At 47.5% G+C, this 19,932-nt stretch overlaps 1 protein-coding gene across 15 annotated transcripts in view; it reads right to left on the bottom strand.

Moving 5' to 3' along the window:
* Nucleotides 1-19,932, bottom strand: part of ANKS1B (ankyrin repeat and sterile alpha motif domain containing 1B) — a 1,331,756-nt gene that overhangs the window by 3,117 nt on the left and 1,308,707 nt on the right. For all 15 annotated transcript variants that reach the window (XM_075551114.1, XM_075551115.1, XM_075551116.1 and 12 more), the window contains 2 exons: nucleotides 17,914-18,051; nucleotides 823-990 (listed from right to left, as the gene is read on the bottom strand). In XM_075551114.1, the coding sequence (XP_075407229.1) occupies nucleotides 823-990; nucleotides 17,914-18,051 (306 nt within the window). The remainder of the gene's footprint in view (nucleotides 1-822; nucleotides 991-17,913; nucleotides 18,052-19,932) is intronic.

Genomic DNA, 19,932 nt, shown 5'->3' with positions numbered 1-19,932 from the left:
GGGGATGAGGGTAGGTGGGGAGGAGGAGAGAGCTACAGATGGAAAACTGTGTGGGCGTGAGCGCAGTGCATGCTGGGTGCAGCCTGCCTGCCCCGTGCGAGTCCCCGAGTTTCTGGGATGGGAAACAGCAGCTGGAGCAGAAACCAGATGGGAGGCGAGTTGAGAACCTGCCCGCTGGAGGGTCATGCCCCCACTGTGAAGTCACGAAAGCCCGGCAGGTTAGGGCAGGATATCTGTGGAGCTGATGGGAGGGCAGGGGAGGAAATTCCCAGAGGAAGGCAGATGAGGAAGAGGAAGGGCGGCACCTGCTGAGTATCACCATTCTGCAGGGTGCCTCAGCTGCCAGGGAGGGAGCAAGCCCCCGGGGGGGCCAGGGGCAGGCTTCCCAGACTCGAGCCTGTGCACAGAGTGGCCTCCAGCTAGGTGCGAGGGACACCTTCCCGTTGCACCTCGCACCTCGGCAAAGCTGTCCGCGAGGCCGGGGGCTGGTGGGAGGCCAGTGGTTTGGCACTGGAAGCCTCAGGGGCCTGTCCTGAACCTCGGGCATAGATCCACGGAGGGGCAGCAGCACCCCAGGTCCTCACGGGGCTGCTGTGGGGGAGAGGATGGGAGAGCAGACTTTCCTTTGAGGCTCCAGGTTCCGGCAGGCGCACCTCTGAGGCTTTGCTAGAGCCAGGGTGAGGCATGGCCGGTGCATGCCCAGAGGGCAGAGGAGGAAGGGCGGCCCTGCTTCTAAGTGGTACCCCACCACCGAGGGCCTGGCACACCAGCCCCTCCCAACGGCTCGGCATCTTTGGGAATGCCTGTCTTTCTTCTACTTACCACCGACTTGCGGATGCTGACGCGGGGCTTGGGGATGGGCTTGGAGGGTTTGTTTTCAAAGCTCTCTGGAAGTGTGGAGGAGTGGCCCCCTTTTCTTGCTTGTAGGGCCAGCTGGTAAGCGACTTCAAATGCCTGTCCCAGGGTGAGGATGATTTCGTAGGCTAAATTCTGCGAGGGCAAGAGAGAAAGCCTGGGTCAGGGGCACCTGGCACGCCAGCACTGGTGGAACGGCAGAGGGACACCACGGCAGGGGAACCGGAGAGGGCCTTCGGCCACCGCACCTGGTACACCAATGACTGGGCGAGAGTCCGTGAGGGACAGGATGCTTGGAGGCCAACTTGAGCTCGATCAAAGCCCTAGCCACTCGTGTCATGAACCACCCATGCCATGGCCATGCCAAGGTGCGGCTCCCCACGGAGCTCCGTGGGCTCGTGCCCACGGGCCCTGGGAGGCCACTCCATTTCCCGGCTCCCTGGTTTGCCCCTGGGGCCTCAGAGGCAGAGGGCTCCTTCAGGGACTTCAGCGGAGCTGTGGGAGCCAGGCCTGGGAGGAAGAAACGGCACGCGCCGCAGGGAGCGCTCCTGGGAAGTTTGGGTCTTTTTTACCTCAAACATCTGTGGTTCAGTGAACATCTACAAAACACAATCAGAAGCTAATTTAGGCGAAGGGGCGAGGCATTAGTCATGCTGCCGCGGCGGCACACGGCTCCAGCAGCGGGCACGCAAACAGAGCCAATTACCCATCTCTTTCTTGAGGCGTTTGCTCTCCCTGTGGGTCCACGCTATATTTTATCACCCAATCTGCAAGAGATGGGAGCTCCTGTCAGGCCGAAATGCCAGGCTGGGCTGTGCCTGGTAGGAAGGTTCTTTCTTTCAGTGCCAAGCTTTCTTGTCTTCTGCAGCAATATCCCTTTGTGGTGGCGGCTTTCTCTGACAAGCACCGCTCCCCCATCTTTCTCTCACGGAGACAGGGCACTGTCTGGCCCACAACACACAAGCCCTTGAACACACCACCACAATGGGTGTGTCGCAGAAGGAGATGCGCATTGGTTATTGGAGAGACCTCTGAATCAGGGTACCACGCCTGCACTCCAATGCTCCCTGTGCTGCTCTTCCCAAGAGCTTCATGCGGGAAGTGGCCCAAATGTCCATCAACAGATGAATGGATACGCAGCATGCAATGGATACGTCCAATGGAATGTTAAATCCAACCTACAAGCAAGCCCAATAAACTCATGAAAACCCCACGTGTTACAGGGCTGAACTACTCCACTGGGCTTTCTTGGTGGTGTAGTGAGTTACATGTTGGGCTGCTAACCACTAAGTCCGCAGTTCAAACCCACCAGCTGCTCTGTGGAAGAAAGATGAGGCTCTCTGCTCCTGTGAAGATTTAGTCTCTGAAACCCACAGGGGGCAGTTCTACGCTGTGAGTCGGAATTGACTCAGGGAAGCGTTTGTTCGTTGTCTATGGAAAATCACCACGGAGCTGCTGTGTGGGTTTGAACTAACAACTCTCCGGCGGGTAGTGAAGCACAACCTCTGTGCATCACCCAGAGACCTTCACCAGGGACCGTTACACAGCCATGGAGAGCGAGGAAGCTCTGATACATGCTGCCTCCTGGATGGCCACCCTACCCACATGGGGCCAATTCGGATTCCTGGTGACCCTCTAGGGCTGCAACTCTTCATGGGAGCAGACAGCCTGGTGGCTTCGAACTGCTCACCTCATGGTTAGCAGTCCAACTCGGAACCACCAGGCCACTCGGCTCCTGTAAAACATTACGTGGAATGAAACAAGGCAGTAATAGAAAGGCAAATGTTGTATGATGTCACTTATAGAGACCGGTGCATGGGATGCTGACTTTCTGTTAATGGTGAACAACTGGGGGAAAGTTCATGGTTATGCCTGTACATTATACATGTAAAAATTGTTGACTTGGCAGATGTTTTGAGATTATATATATATATATATATATATATATATATATATATATATATATATATATATATATATATATATCTCACAAAATCAAATCACCCCACCATTGGAAAATTGGCCTGTGCCAAGTTTAGGTTGTGATAAATCTGTTAATGGTTTTTTAAAAAAACCCCACAGAAATCATAGACTGCTTATATTGCAGCCTCTCCCTCGCTTCTCTACCCACCTCCAGCACCACTCCAGTCCCCTGGGGGAGCTCAAGTTCTGTGTTTCTGGGGAGAACAGGCTGGAACTGGAGGCGAGCAGGAGACGGTCTAGGGGCCACGTGGAAGAGGCCCAGGGCTGTCGGGACAGGTCAGGTTTCAGGTCAAGGCCAGATGGTCACGGTTTTAGAACCAAGAGGGGAAAATGCTTCTGCACGTGAGAGCCGCTTTGAGGGAGGATGCTCTTGTTAACATGGATCCTGCAAGACACGATGTGTGCTTGTTGGAGATGCTGTGTCTTGTGCAGCAAGCTGAGCACTTCCCTGCAGGAACACCGAGCCTGTGCTTGCCTCCCAGGGTGAGTCAGCCTCATAAATTAGTAATTCACCAACAGATGACGGTGGAGGAGGACAGGGAGACATCTCTGACCATCACCGCATGAAGGAGGCTGAGCCCTCCCAACTGCCTACACTCGGTGCCGCATCACTGTCAGCTCTGTTTTTCAGGGCTCTGCTGGGTTCCCCTGAAAGGCAAACTGGGACTTCCGACCTTTCTAATCTCAAGAGGATGCTGTTAGCTCTTGGTCTTATTCACCATGAGTGGGGCGGGGGGGGGGGTATGGGGTACGGCCATCTCTCTGAAACAGAACACAGCAATAAAATCCGTTTCAATTCATTACTGCCCTGTAGGATAAAGAAAGGAGCTCTGGTGGCAGGTGATCCATGTGGGGCTCCTGACCACAGAGTCAGCAGTTCGAATCCCCCAGCTGCTCCTTGGGAGAACAACGAGGCTTTCTGCTCCAATAAAGGTCTACGGCCTCTGAGACCCTCAGGGGCAGTTCTTCTCTGTCCACAGGGTCGCTGTGAGTTACAACTGACTCAATGGCAGCATGCTTGTTTGTATAAAGTCAGAACTGCACTACGGGGTTTCCAAGGCTGTGGGCACCCTTTCAGATGGCCACACCTTTCTCCCTTGGAACAGGCGGTGGCTGCCAATGATCCACCTTTGGGTCAGCAGCTAAGCGCTTTCTCTCCAGGATACACAGCGGCTATCCATTCTCTGGGGGGGAAGTTGACTCAGGGTCGGTGTGGGGTGTGAGACTCGTGATGCAGTAGCAGGCTGCCCTTGGATGCTACAACAGGAGAGCCTGCGGAGTCTGGGCCTCACCTTAGCCTTCACCCGAAAACGAGTTCCTGAACGTGCAATCGCCTTAAAGCGCGGGTGTCTTCAAAAGAAGAGTCCAAGATGGTGCTGTGAGCAAGCGAGCTTGTTCACACAGCTGTCATGGGGAGCCTGAAGGGCTTGAAAGGTAACGGGCTAAAAGCTCAGTCCTTTCATTTTTAATTGGCTCCACATGTTCAAAAACTGCTCCCAAAAGACACTAAGACCAGACGGCGAGGCTAATGTGTCCTGCCAACTGGTGTCTGCGGCTTGGTCTGCGTTTCCTCGACCTTCTGCTTCTCAGGGTATTTGAGAACGCTGCACAATGGTCTTCTCGTAGTCAGGAGGAAGGCGCCCCGATGGCACGGTGCTTCACACACGGGCTCGCTAACGGTGAGGCCGGCAGTCCGAACTCAACAGCTGCTCTGAGGAAGCAAGACGGGTGTCCTGCTCCCGTAAAGACGTACAGCCTTGAATGCCCCTGGAATTTACTGGGCAGGTCTGCTCTGCCCTCTAGGAAGGACGCTCAATGGCAGTGAGTGACTGGGTGGAGTTGCACACCATCCCCGTTCCTGGTATTTTCTGCAAAATGAGTGTTTGAGGTATCAGTGCTGGATGCCAGCGAGGGCCCAAGGTCATGGAGTCAGCAGGATCCTCTGCCCGAGAGAGAGGAGCTGTGTGCTCTGCGGGCTGGGCTGACCACCCTGCACACCAGGGCCCTGCAGAGGGACAGGTGCTCACGCGGTGGGGCTCAAGGACACACGGTTTAGACCGGGAGAGGAAGTTCTTTACCTCAGGCTGATTTCCTCCGCCTCGCCCAGCAACATCCCCAAGATGGGAGAACTGCTGCTATGTTCTCAGATAGGATGTTTCACTGGGAAAAGACCAAACATAATGTGGCCTTTTGTCAGAGGTTCAGGGACAAGCCAGGCTTGTTTATTCCAACGATGCCGGCTGGCACCGAAGAGCCAGGGATGCCATCGAAAGGACTGGAAAGACGGTCGGGCCTGGGCCGTGTTTGCACACATGATCCTTTTAACTGCTAGGAAGCGCTTGGTACTGACCCTGGCACACACTGAGCAGACAGCAGACATTCGCAGGATCCATGAGGGCACAAACACATGGACACAAACACATTGGACAAGCTGGAGCAGAACCAGTGCTCCTCTGTGGCTGCTGGAAGACGAGGAGGCCAGCAGGTCCAGTAGTTGAGTGCTAGGCGGTGAATCCAAAGATGCTCACTAGTAGATGTGGAGAAAGAGGCAGTCGTCAGCTTCCATGAAGAGGCAAGCGTTGACAACCCTGTGAGGCAGTTCTGTTTAGTCTCACATGGTCACTATGCATTGGGAGCGACCTGACGGTGGTGGACTTGGGGTTTGGGGTACTGGTAAGTGACTCAGACTCACAGCAACTCCCCGTGATCCTGCAGGACAGAGGAACTGTCCCCACAGAGTTTCCTAGGCATAAGTCTCTGGGGGAGTTAGATCACCAGTTTTTTTTTCCCCATGGAGAGGTTGGTGGGTTTGAACCACTGACCTTTCGGTTGGCAGCTGAGTGCTTAACCATTGTGTCCCTAGGTCTCCTCTGAGTCAGAACCGACTGAAGGGCACACGGTGTGTTAAGTGAGAAGATACTAGGTGTCTGGCATCGTGCGAGCACTAAGCTTAGCTCATTAAAGTGTTCACCACCATCAGGTGTGGGCTAGTGGGTCATGATCTTCATTTTCTGAAGCAATTGAAGCTCCGAGTGACTGAAGTCACTGAGCTATGACCGCATACCTGTGACTCAAAAGAACATCAGTGTGACCCCTCCCAATACGGGGTACCTGACACCAAGATGGTCATCCCCATTTCTCCCCTTCCTGTACATGCATGCTCCTCCCACTGAGAGGTGGAGTCTATTCCTCTGCTCTCTTCGATCTGCGCTGGCCCTCTTGACTTGCTGGACCAGCAGAATGTGGCAGAGTGACAGTGTCAGAGTCTTGTGAGGTTTGAGTCCAGCAGTGTCTGCCTGGGCCTTGTGGAACCCTCCCTCTGGGGAAACCACTCCTGGGCCGAAAGCCCACCTACCTTGACATCACTGTGCTATGAAGATTTCCCAGACAGCCACGCAGAGAGGCTGCCCAAGGACAGGAGCCACACCAGCCCCTCCAGCCCAGGCACCTGCCAGGAGGGTGAAGGGACCGTCCTGGACAGTTCAGCTCTAGCAGGCTTCACGTGGAGAGGACAAAGGATGAGCAGAGCTGCCATGCCTAATTCCTGACCCACCAAGTCCTGAGCATCATAAAACTGATGTTGTGTTTGGGGTGGTCTGTTACACAACAGTGGAGAACTGGGACACGACATGACTGCAACAAAGGCCGACCCGCAGTGCCAAGGAGCCTGGCCAGGGGCTGTTGTGATACACAGTCTCGATCACAGGAGCCCAATCCTAGAGACAGGACCTGCTTCCCTTGGGCAAAAATCACATGCATCTAGGTTGATATTCATTACCTCACCTCTCTTAAGGGTGTAACCTCCAGGCTTGCCCATCTCGGCTCCTGACTCACATAGCTTCCTGGGAAACACTGTCTTGGCCTGTCCAGCGTGAGTTTCTTGCCCCGGCAATTGGCCTAGAATATTTTCTACTCTACACAGACTACCGTGCAGTCTGTACATGTGTTTGTTTGTTGGAACTTGGAAAAGAACCTCAAAGTCGGTGGTTCAAACCCTGCAGCTGCTCCGCAGGAGAAAGAGAGGCGGTCTGCTCTGATAAAAGACACGGAGTCTGAGAAACCCTATGCAGGCTCCCTATGAGTCGGAACCCACCACCAACAGAAATACATTAGGGGTTTGACAACTGTTTGCTGGATGAGTTGAAGAAAGGAGGTCCCTAAGATAAGATGCATTCTGCCTTAAGGGTAAGATAAGGGTTAATATGTGTGGCCAGAATCCATTCTTTCCTTCCATTTTCCCTCCCACAGGCAGACCCGGTGGACAGATACCGAACAAACAGCAAACAATCCCACAGAGGGGCAGGTAAGTGGTCTGCTCCCATCTGAATTTTCACGGGATCTCCGGAAAGAAGCCCTCTTTCTCTCCCTTGGCTCTATCTTGCTTATACTTCTTGTTTTAGAAGACCTAAGGTAAACCTAGTTACAACTTGCTTCACCCACGTTCGGAGGCAAATATAACGTGGGGAATATTCTGAGCATGTTCACAGAATTCATTGACATCGTCTGAGCTTTACCGAGAGTTCGTTTTCTAAAGTACCAGCCAGAAGTTGATCTTCACAGATGACATTTCTAGAAAATAAATATGCCCAACCACAGGCCAGCATTCAGAAATAAGTCATAGATGCCCAACTGTACTGGGAGTGCCAGGCCAGCTGGTCAAAGTGCACACCGCTTCCTTCATGCTGAGCTCTGCCAGCTGCAAGGGTCGCCAGGTTCATCTCTTCCCTAATTATAACAATGGTACATGGAGACAAGTGTGAAACTATGTCGAAGAAATAAGAGAACAAACATCGCCTGTAAAATTCCCAACTGGGTACTTGTCTACCAATGTACATTACAGCATTATTGACAATAACCAAGGGAGTAGGTCAGCAGATGAATGGACAGATGTGATGTGGTAGGTAGATGCAATAGACCACTAGTAAGCCATAAAGAGATACAAAGTTCTGATCCATGCTATGTCATGGAAGAACTCTGAAAACAAAATGTTGAGTGACATAATCCAGATATAAAAGGGCAAATGTATGCTTCCACTTATAGGAAATATCTAGAATAAGCAAAGATATATAGACAAATGTTTACTAGTGGCTACCTAGGGCTGGAAAGAGGAAAGGGTGGAAAGTTACTGCTAAAGCAATACTGAATTTCTGTTTGGGGTGATGAGAAACTTTTGGAAACAGTGAGGATGCTTGTACAATATGATACATGTAGTTAATATCATGGAATCGCACACTTGCAGTGGTTAAAATGATAAGTTTTGGGCTATGTATTTTAATAACGCCAGTTCACCAGCTTCTACAAGTACAAGTCAGGGACACTGATGCCATTCTTCATGCTGGGCAGCCATGCTCCTTCTCCTTTCCTGAGCGATCCTCATCACTCCCCCTAAGGCTCCTATCTCATCTTTCAAGTTGCTGTTGTCAAGTTGATCCCGTGATGACAGATCTTGAGAGAGCACAATAATTAGGGACTATTGCTGGGTTCAAGAAGCCCTGCTAGCGCAGTGGGTTACACGTTGAGCTGACAACTCCAAGACTGGCAGTTCAAACCCATCAGTTGCTCCTGGGGAGACAGATGAGGCTGTCTGCTCCTTGAACACCCTACTGAGCAGTTCTGCTTTGCCCTTCGGGGTCGCTGTGAGTCAGAATCGATATGACGTCAGTGGATTTGGTTTGGTTTATTCAATTTTAAGAAGACTTCAGGGTATTTTTTGGTTGAAGGCTTAAAGATGGTCTCAAATGCACCATGAGGAAGAGATCATGGAAGATATAGGTGCTACTGCCAAATGTGGTGAAGAAACTCGATGGTGCCCAACTATCAGAAAGTATAGTGTCTGGGATCTTCAAGGCTTGCCTTGAAAGCAGCAGCCGTCTAAGTGAGATGCCAACTAAGCTCACCTGGAAGAAGCACACCTGCCTGTGCAATCCAAGGATTGTAAATGACATAATCCAAATCTGAAGTAGGGGTTGATATGAGAACTTCAATTGTGAACAGAAGGTTATGGGCAACAGTGGAAGCCCAAAATCCCTTTGCAGAGTCCACACAGATTAAGCTTCCAGTGAATGCCCCTTGACCATAGTCGATGCGAATGGCCTTGTTATCAGACAGAGGGCACTGTAAAGTCAGTTATGGTAGATTTTGTTAAGCTACAATGTAGCATCTTATATGAGTTCCCTTTGGACCCATTTTAGAGTTGTTCCAGTTTTTAAAAAAGCATGTGGATTAAATCTCGGGTGAATCCTCTCTGGTCACAGACCAGGGATGTGCGCAGTCTCGCTGTCATGCAGAGGGCCTTGGAAAGTGGATGACTGCAGGTGCAGTTAGGTTAGCATGGAACACCTAATCACGTGGTTTCCCTTTCGACACACTTTAAAGTTGTTCCAGTTTTTTTTGGCTACTGTTTTCTTTTCAATAGAGATTTTTCCGTTTCACTTTGTCATTATTGTGTGTGTGTGTTTTTCTGTGTGTTAAATCCAGGATAGGTAAAGCTATAGAGACAGTTAACTAGATGAATGGCTTCTTGGGGGTATGATAAGGGGGTTTGGGAAAAATGGGGAGCTAAAACCAATGAATGCAAGAAAGAACAAAATATTGTCAAATTGGGTGTGTTAATAGCTGTACAACTCTTCTTGATATGACAGAACTATTGAATTGTATGATATGTGGTTTATGCGCCAAACATTGTTAAAAAGAGAGAGAATATAAAAAAAAAGGAAGAATAAAGAGATTATTTTAGGGAAATAGTTTTAAAAGTTCAACCAGACTCCCTGGTTCTAGAAATTCCATGATAATGTGAAATTATGATCTGTATTTCAGCCCCCTTTCATCAAGAGTCATCTATAAATCTCTGATCAAAATGTTGAGTGATGATAGCGGGGCACCATCCAGTTCTTCCGGTCTCATGGCAAAGGAAGCAGTTATTCTTTGACGCAATACACACACATTCTATTTCTTTTTCCTATTCCCGACTCTCCTTCTTCTTCTGTTGTTCCAGGTGTGTAGAGACTAATTGTTGGGCTTCAGAGGTTGCTCAGAGGCCTTTAAGACCGCAGGTCCTATGCCATGAAGGAGGGTGTGCAACAGAAGTACTAACCGTATTCTAAATGCAATTAATTGGGATGCTCCACGAAACCATGAACCTAAACCTCCCAATCAAGGTTTGATTGGTTGTATGTAGGCAGGCTTAACAGTTACTTCTTTTTTGTCATGGTAGTAAATGCACCTATCACCTAACTTCTGCCAACTCAACTTCCTACAGGTGTACAACTTATTGACAGCAATTACATTAGTTGGTTGTGCAACCCTCTCCTTAATCAATGCCATCCCCATCATAATCTGAACCCCAGAAGTAACACCCACGTTCCTCCTTCCTCCCTCCACCCCTGGAACCACTGAGAAACTCTGGTCTCTACATATTTGCCCACTCTTGTGTTTTTACCTGAGAAAGTCATACAATATTTGTCCCTTTGGGATTAACTTAATTCACTTAGCATAATGTCTCCAAGCTCCATTCATAGTGTAGCATGTATCAAGACTTCATTTCTCTGAACGATGATGTAGAATTCCATTCATCCTCTGATAGGCTTTTAGCTTGTTTCCCCTTTTTTGGTTTTTGTGACTAGTGTGGCAATGGACACTGGTATACAGGGCCCTGTCTGAGTCTCTGCTCTCAAGTCTTTTGAGTGTATGTGCGTCTAGAGGAGTGGAATTGCTAGGTCGTAAAGTATACACATATGTGAATTTAGAAATAAAAGCAGAATCATACTTTATGGGAAGCTTCATAAGATATTTTTCCAAGTAACATTACATCACAGACAGCTTTTGCATAACCATCCAACGTTCTTCAAAAACATGGTTCCTAGAAGTTGCAGAGCATGCTACCTGATCTGTTAAGGGATTCTCTCTATGTCTTAGCTTAAGCTCATGTGTATACACTGGCTGAGAGACTTAGAAAAGGAGGTTAGGCACGGCTCACTCAATCCTTAAATTGAATTCATACATGTACATATGTACTCCTTGGAGTCTCCCCACCAGTGCTCTGTAGTCCCCTGTCCTGACATTGCACTGGTTTTGAGCATTTCGAGACTCACTTCCCAGAGTGGCTGGACAGGCTATTATACATACTGGAGGTATTACCTACCTGGGCAGAAAGTTAAAGCGATTTTTACCTTGTAACTTGGCAGGAATTTGGGAAGAGGCCGTGTGGAATTTCAGCCTTGTAAAAGTTCCTAGTGGAAGCTGTTGTGAACCGTTCACTAGTTTGTAGTGTCCTCAGTTTCAACTCCTGGTGCCCCCATGGGACAGAGCTGAAGTGCCCTGTAGGGTTTTCCAGGCTGTAATCTCGATGGGAGGAGTCTTGGCAGTAGAGTGGGTATAGGTTGGGCTGCTAACTTCAAGGTCCGCAGTTTGGAACCACCAGCCAGCCACTCCCGAGGAGAAAGATGGGGCTCCTGCTCCTGTAGAGTCACAGTCTCATAAACCCACAGGGGCAGTTCTCTCCTGTCCTACAGCGTGGCTGTGAGTGGGCATCGACTCAATGGCAGTTTGATTTTGAGTTTTAATTGTGAAGGGGGCAGATTGCCAGCTCTTCCTCCTGCAGGGCTGCTGGATGGGGGTGAACTTCCAACCTTTGCAGCTGGCAGCAAACCCGCCACCATTGTCCCACCTGGGCTGCTTCGTTCATGGAAGGCCTTGGAACTGAGGCACTTGACATAAATTCTGGTTAACTGAAGAATGAAGAAAAACCCAAACCAAACTCACTGCCACCGAGTCGATTCCAACTCCGAGTGGCCCTGTAGGACAGGGTGGAACTGCCCCTGTAGGTTTCTGAGACTGCAACTTTTAGGGGCGTAGAAAGCCTCAACTTTTTCCCAGATTAAAGAAAAGGACATTTTTCATTGTAATCCGGGTTCTTCAAACTCTTTCTAAAGTGACCGTGTCCATTTCCTTGGCCCAGTAAACACAGCACATGTATAAAGTGCAGATGGCGACCCAATGCCCGAGCTCACCATTCTGCATCGATCTCATGAGTTGCCATGCCTCCAAACGTACCACACGCGCACACGACAGCACCTCCTGCTCCCAGCTTTCCTGCTGGATGTGGGCATAACTTCGTGGCAGCACGGTCATGGTTTTATTTGGACGATTTGTTTACACCCAGACTTTTCTAATTGGGCTGTGTACTCCCGGGGAGCAGGGACCTGGGCCTGACTTGGTCACCCTTGAAAAAAATCCAAATCCATTGGCCTTGCTTCAAAATCATAGCGACCCTGTAAGGCAGAGTAGAAATGACTGGCCCCATAGGGTTTCCCCGGCTTTAAGTCTTTACAGAAGTAGATTGTCACTTCTTTCTCTTGCATAGTGGTTGGTGGGTTTGAACCACTGACCTTTCAGTGGCAGCCTAGAACTTCACCACTGAGTCACCTGTGTTCTGTTGGCTTCTGCTAGGGTTTCAATAGATAGAGGCCTGGGTTTAGATGCCCCTTTTCTTTTGAAGTAGAGCATTACCTCTGTGAACATTTACAATAACCTCAAAACCTGGGGTAGCAATCCTTACACAGGATTGGACAACAAGAAAGACGTTTCTAGTACCACAGCCACTGCCGCCACTGCTGCTGTTCTCTGCACCCCCCGCAGCTCAGAAATCCTGACCCACACGGGTTCAAAGCGGAGTCCTGGTGGCATAGTAGTTATGCATTGGGCTAGCTACACTTCTAAAGGTCAGCAGTTTGAAACCACCAGTCACTCCTTGTGAGAAAGGCGGGGCGTCCTACTCCTGTAAAGAATTACAGTCTCAGAAACTCACAGGGGCAGTTCTATCCTGCCTATAGAGAAGCTAAGAGTTGGCCTCGGCCTGACAGCAGTGAGTTTGGGTTTTGGAGTTTATGTGCTGAAAATGGCATACATGATCTCATTTGAGCCTTACCAAACCTGTTATAGCTGTTTTACAGATGAAGACGTTGAGGACTTAAGGCATTTTTGTCCAAACGATGAAGCTAAGACATGCCCCCTGAGATAAAAAAAACCAGGCAGATTTAAAAGGGTTACACGTCTAAACAGGACATCCGACTACTGGTTATTTGGGAAAAGGAGAGAAATAATGAGTAAATGCTGCAACAACAATCTAAATGTACAAAAGCAAAAAAAATCTTAGAATGCTTACTTCCATTTTTCAACTCTACTCACTGCTATCAAATCAATGCTGACTCACAATGACCACACGGGAGTAGAAAGCCTCATCTTTCTCCCATGGAGCATCTGGTGGTTTTAAACTTTTGACCTTGAGTTACAGTCCCGCTCATAACCACTCTATCTCTCATTAAATAAAAAAAAAAAGGGATCTGTGTAAGGCACTGATAATATCTATCAAATGTAATTACAGATGAGAGTTGATTCTAACTCAAAACAAGCCTGCTGGGAAGAGGAGAACTGCCCCTGTATGTTTCTGAGACTGTAAGAGTTTACAGGAGTAGAAAGTCTTCTTTTTCTTCCACAGAGAGGCTGGTGGTTTCGAACTGCTGACCTGGTGATTAATGGTCCAAGGTATAATTTACTATACCACCAGGGCTCCAAGAAGAGAAAAAGGAGTGACATTATTCTTGCACCAGCCACCCACCTTTGACCTTATACCTTAGTTAACTCTCAGTGATTTATGTCAATGGACAGGAGATGTGGATAAATGAAACCAAGGAGTGGTAATTAACTTTTTTTATTGAAGGGTTGTGGGCAATGAAGATGGATAATAGGATTGGGAGCACTGCTTTCCCCCCACTGTATTTGGGTCATCTCCTGCTCTCGGATGTGGGCACCTTTCTGACTCTGAGCCAGGACAGAGCTTCTACTTTATGGGTGGATTGTATGCAGAAGACAAGGGAGGGAAACTGTGTGAGATTAATCATAAGGGTTCTATGCACTTTGAACATTTTTCTTCTACTGCCATTTATTTCCATACTCTCACACTCAAATAGGTCAAGGGCAAACTTCAAGTAGAGAGAATGAGAATTGGAAAGGAAGAGGCCACTTAGCTCCACATTAATTTAGAGTTCACTCAAGTTCTTTGACCCCTTTAAGTTCCTCACTGGAGAACAACATTTGCAACATAACCCCATACAGACTTTTCCCCGGGAGCCTCAAACGATGCAGTGAAAATAGTCATGGAATGTAAGGAAAGGGTACGGGATTTTAATTTCATTAAGAGGATGTGGAAACCAAGAAACCAACTGACAGCAGAGCCCAAGTCAGAAGCTGGTCTAGGACTCCTCACCACCAACCATGGTGATCATATTTTCACGCTCACATTTTCCTTCTCTGCGGCTCAGCTTGCTGGATACAGACAGGTTGTAGAGTACTACAGGATGCTACCACAGTTGGTGGACCATGCTTTCCTGACTCTTGCCATTTCTGGTTTTCCAATTTCGATTCTTTCAAGCCCCACTTTCAGCCAAGAAAGAACAGAAAACAGCTCCCTCTCCCACATGTACCACCCACCAGCTTTTTTCTCTGAAATCCTCTACACATCCAAGACAGTCTCAGCCACACACACTGAAGATGACAGAACTGGGGAGTTGGCAAGCCAGGCATAAATGAGCCAGGATAAAAATATCATTGAAGACTACAAACATATTCTTTATAGAACAGAGATGGGAGAATCAGCAAGGGTCCAGCAACAGAGCCATGGCTTTTAATGCTATGAGGGGTGGGGTTAGGAGAACCCTTTTTTTTGTCTAAAACTACCAAATGTTTTAAACAAATCTGCTATACCTGCAGAGAATATATAAAAAACTTTTTTCGTATGCCCACCTCAACTGTATTTCTGGAGAATTTAGAGTAAATGTGTGAATAACATACAGAAGAGAATAGTTTCCAAATCACTTGGGTTATGCTCATCTTGTATTTACATGGCCTTTTAAGAAAAATCCTGCAGATTTGGGCTTTTATGACTACTTTAATATTCTCACTCTCTTTTACAAACCTACCAGTGTGGGATGCTCCGTTGCTTACCCAAGAAGCCAGAGGAGAAGAAAAATGCTAAATTCTTGTTTTATGCCCTCAGAACACCTGGTTTCATAACTTCCCCTTTCTTTTATACCCAGCCCAACTGTTCACATCCCCCCACGCCTAGAAGGTAGAGTCTGGGAAACCTTTTGTGCTAAAGTGGATGAGATATTTTCAGGTTTACCAAGCTGGAGACTTGAATAAAAACCAGTCCCCATGATAGCTAGTTTAGATTATAGAATGTAGAGGGGCTGATATTTCCTCTAATTCTGTTTTTGCTATTTTCATTAACTTGTCATCTACAGAACAAGCTGAGTCTACCAGAGATTGTGATTAGAGCAACCCTATAGGACAAAGTAAAATGGTTTTGTAGGGCTTTTGAGGCTATAAATATTTATGAAAGCAGGCTGCCTCATCTCTCTCTTGTGGCATGGCTGGTGGGCTTGAACCTCTAACCTTTCAGTTAGCAGCCCAACGCTTAACCCACTGTGTCACCAGGGCACCTTGGAAACATGCTTGTGGTATTAAGTGGAGCATTTCTCCAAGTATGTTCTGGAGAATGCCACTCCTGTGAAGTTCTCTTGAACAGCAACCTGTAGCTACGTAAATCTTGGAAACACTGTCCACTGCATCCCATGAGGCTTGGAAGTGCTTTGTAGTACGTGAAGGACATTAATCTCATGTCACCCACCTTCCAAGGAGAACTGATTTTGATGCAAAAAGGTCCAAGTTAAACTAGAAATGGACTACATCATTAAGGGCTTGATGATAGTGGATATTCCTTGAAAGATTACATAACCCATAAAAGGTACATAAGGTCAAAGTAACAACAGCTTTGGAGCAAAAAATATAGATGGACTTACACATAGCAGCTAAGAGATGAAGTATGTGTTTGAAGTAATGAAAAGCAATTCTTTCCCCTCTCTACTTGGGGCAGCACAGGGGGCAGATTCATATTAAAGGAGTTTTAAGATTGATTATTAAACTGACTAATATAAAGATAAAAAATCCATGCTCAAAAAGGTTTTTGTTTATTCATTTTAATTACAAGCCACACTCATTGCATTTCAAAATTGCTCAAAGGCACAGGTCCAGGCTGGTGGCCTTGGTTACTATTTTTGAAATGAGAGCAGCTATGTTCACTGGGAGAGGAAGGAGTGAAACGGCGACTTTATGATGTTAGATGAAAATCCTTTGAAGCTGATAACAGAATCCTAAGCTGGTGAGTGTCAACGTTCAATCCAACATCCGGATGGAAGATAAAATCTGAAGCAATTCTCCACCCATTGTCTAAGTGTATCAGGCGCATGATGTGGGTGAGCAGGCGACTGATCATCTGACCACTTCGTCCCCTGAAACCCCTCTCAGGAGTCTATTGTCAGATATATCAACATAGCTAAAAACACATGTTCTGTTTGAAGGCCAAACAATATTCTTGATATTCTTAAGAAGGCAAATGATATCTTAGTTAACAGCCCAACTTACTGAAAGGAAGGTGACAGAGCGCAAGGGTTTCAAGACCCACGAGCATTCTCTCCTGTGTTCTCAATTTCCCAAAACTGAAGGAGAGCAGTCTGCCGCAGGATATAAATCCTCTATGGGTGGGCTTAACTACTGACTCCTGACAACCCCTGTGGGTGTGCATTTGGGGTTACAGTGGGGCTAATCGAGGAGTGTTTGGTAGAACTAGGAAAGATTGCTTGGTGCAGTCTGCTCCCCCAGGATACTGAACTGTGGGCTGGCCTCCCAAGAGTAGATTCTACTGACTTTTCCACAGAATGCTCGAAATATGTAGATTTCAAATGGAGCAGGGCCGGAGAACATCTTAGGATTTTTCTGATTATAAACTAGTCCAGGGTGGGACCAGGCTTACACATCTTTCTCTCAGCTTCAACTTACGCCTGCCCAAGGGACTCTGTCAGAGACACTCTGAAACACTTTGCTTCATCTTGAGGACCTACACAGCTCAAAAGAACATGTCTTATTTTCAATGTCCAAGCTGGTGATGTATAGACTAAGTTTTTGACTTAACATCCAGTATGAATAGTAGCGGCATCACACCATGAAGCTACCACCTACCTGCCTGTCAGTTTGTTGTATTGAGGGGTTTGCACGTTGCTATAGGAGGAACCCTGGTGACATAGTGGGATTATGTGTTGGGCTGCTAACCACAAGGTCAGGAGTTAGAAACCACCAACTGCTCCATGGGAGAAAGATGAGGCTTTCTGCTCCTACACAGATTTATAGTCTTGGAAACCCATGGGGCAGGTTTGCTGTCCTATTGGGTCATTATGGATCAGAATTGACTCACTGTCAGGTCATTATGGATCAGAATTGACTCGCTGTCAGGTCATTAAGGATCAGAATTAAGGATACTTGCAGCTATGCCACCAGTATTTTAAGTACTAGTAGAGTCACCCATGGTGGACAGGTTTCAGGAGCCAGCATCCAGACTAAGGCAGACTAGAAAGAAAGGCCTACTGATCTACTTCTGAAAATGAGCCAATTCATCCAAAGAAAACCCTACGGATGACAACAATTGTGAAGTGAGTTGAAGACCTGCCAATGCTACATACTCTCGTACATGGGATTGGTGCAGTCATTACTCCTTGGCATCAAATAGGATTCCTGTTGAACACAGACACACGCAGATATCGGATGAAGCACGGAAATGTACTTTTCTGCCCAACAATCCTATCATATTTGGCCCTATTATTTAGAAAAGCCTATCAGAGAAACCAATAGGTATAGCAAAGGAACAAAGAAGCTGAAAGATCTTTGTGTTGTTTTGGTTGTGGAGGAAGAAGGGATTTGGCAAATCTGGAAAAGGAAGTTAGCGGTTGAGCAATGGCAATTGAGGCATCAGGTGGGGGAAGAGTTCTAAGTCTAATGACGGGGCGAGAGTATAGAAAAATCTCAGACAAGTCTGTCTGCCAGAATACCTTATAATTGGCTGCGATACATGAAATTTCTAGTAAAGAAGCTAAAACTTGTATGCGAATGACGAGCTGGGCTTTCCATAACATGCAGACATGTTTGGGATGATTTCTGATCCATCTTAAGAGCCGGGTTGTTACTCACCACGTCGAAGGCAGTAAACACATGGCAGTAGTGGTGGTTGGACTTCAAATCTTTTGTGATGTAAGCGAATGTTGAGAGGTCTTCTGGGTCCTGGGCAGCACAGGAGATATTACGAATTTCGTGCTCAGCAATTATGTTCTAGAAGAAAGCACACAGAAGGCTCTTGTTTTCCTTTGCAAACCAGCACCTTTCAGAAGCAAGGCCAATGATGAGGAAGCAGCTTTTTCCTTTCAGAGTGCCCCGCGTTCAGACTGACCCAACGCACAGTCCATAGGTTAAATAACTACACGGCAGGTCTGGGCGAGTGTTTTCATTTCATTGCAAAACAACCTAAAACAGTCGAACCCCGGAGCAATAGCTCTCACCCATCGGCACCCCCAAGGGCAGTCTAAGTGGTAGACACTTTCAAACAGTAACAAACCCCCCACAGCCGTGACTAAGTATGGTGTGGTTCCCATTCTCATATCCCCTTGAAGACTGCCTCCTGCTGACCCTCTCAGGGAAAGCATCACCTGTCACTCTGACCCAGGTCCTCATCCTTTCTGTGGGGTTCTTTTCAAGGGAAGGACAGACATGGTGACGCAACATCCAGGAGAAAAAGTTCCTGTACAGAAACAGCTGCAAACCAAGAGATGCCTGGGGCTATAGGAGTTGGATGTGGCAAGGGATGATCCTTTTATCTGGAGTGGACAGAGGATGCCTTGTCCTGCCAGTGCCCTGAATTTGACTTCTATCCTCCAGAACCCAGAGGTAATACATTTCTGCTCATTAGAAGCCTCCCCCTTGGCGGTATATGGTTACAGAAACCAAGACAACCATGCTGCAATATTAAGGAGGTCCCACTAGATCCAGACCCGGCCCCATGGATATGACAACATTTAATTAACTACATCACCGTGTGTAATTAGGAGGTTGGTGCAGTTCTTACTTCGCAGGTGAGAAAACTGGTACTCAGGGAGTGTGACTGCCTTACCCTGGGCAGGTGACGGAGGTGGGACTGAAATGCGGGGTTGTCTGGCGGTACAGCTCACACTCTTTCAAAGACACTGTCATGCCTCCTCCTTCCCACCCCTCACTGTTTGAACATTGCTTTGTTTTTCTCTCTCCAGTATTTCTTTGCTCGTTCCCCCCCGCCCTCCCCCTGCCTCCAAGTTGAACTAGTGGGAGGAAAAGGAGGAATGGTTTAAGCATAGAATTATCAGGGAGCATCTTGGCAGCACGTCTACTGGAGCCTTCTTTTGAAGCACAGATGTATTTAAAAAGCAACAAGATAAAATTAAAATGCTCACATAATGGAGCCTTCCTTTAAAAAAATATCATATCCCATTTATGTTTATTTTTGCAGTTGTCAGAGATCTAAAAGCATCAATGCTTTATTTACCCTAATTACTTTTTAATTGCACAATCTTAAATAACCTGTCGGCAGTATAAAGTTCCACGTATACCCATCAGTGTCTAAAAATGCTTACTAAATGGTCTTTCCTGCCAGGGTCCCTCGAAAGCACTGCGTGTCCCTCACTCGATGGAGCTGTGTGGTCGGGAAGCAATTACAGAATTAAGACATAAAAAGAAAATGAAGACATTCTTCATCCTTGCTCTGGGTGTTGATACCGCAGGCAGGGCTGTGTCAAAAATAACGCCCATGGAAATTGGAATCCTGTCGTCAACAAGGAGCATTTGCTGCAAGACACTTTCCAAATACAAGGTTGTGGTCCTCTTCGGGCATTTGGAGAGCATTTCTTCACAGAGCAAACGAGATTAGGGGCCAGTGAGTTTTAAGATGCGATTTTGAAAATGCGAGGGTTTGCAGAGTCTTTAAAGGTACTGTGTAAGTACTGAAAACCTCTGCCACTGTCTCGATGGTTGACACATGGATTTTCTAGCTGAAAGGTCGGGAGAAAGGCCTGGCACTCCATCATCTGAGAAGCATTGGCATGAGCTGGACGCCACTTAATGGCAGCTATCTTCTTGCTCTTGCCTTGGTGGGTTGATCTCACCAGTGAAGGATCTACTGGCAAT

Source organism: Tenrec ecaudatus, chromosome 6 (genome assembly GCF_050624435.1).
Source record: "Tenrec ecaudatus isolate mTenEca1 chromosome 6, mTenEca1.hap1, whole genome shotgun sequence".
Classification (NCBI taxonomy): Eukaryota; Metazoa; Chordata; class Mammalia; order Afrosoricida; family Tenrecidae; genus Tenrec; species Tenrec ecaudatus.
This window is presented reverse-complemented; position numbering and strand designations above follow the sequence as displayed.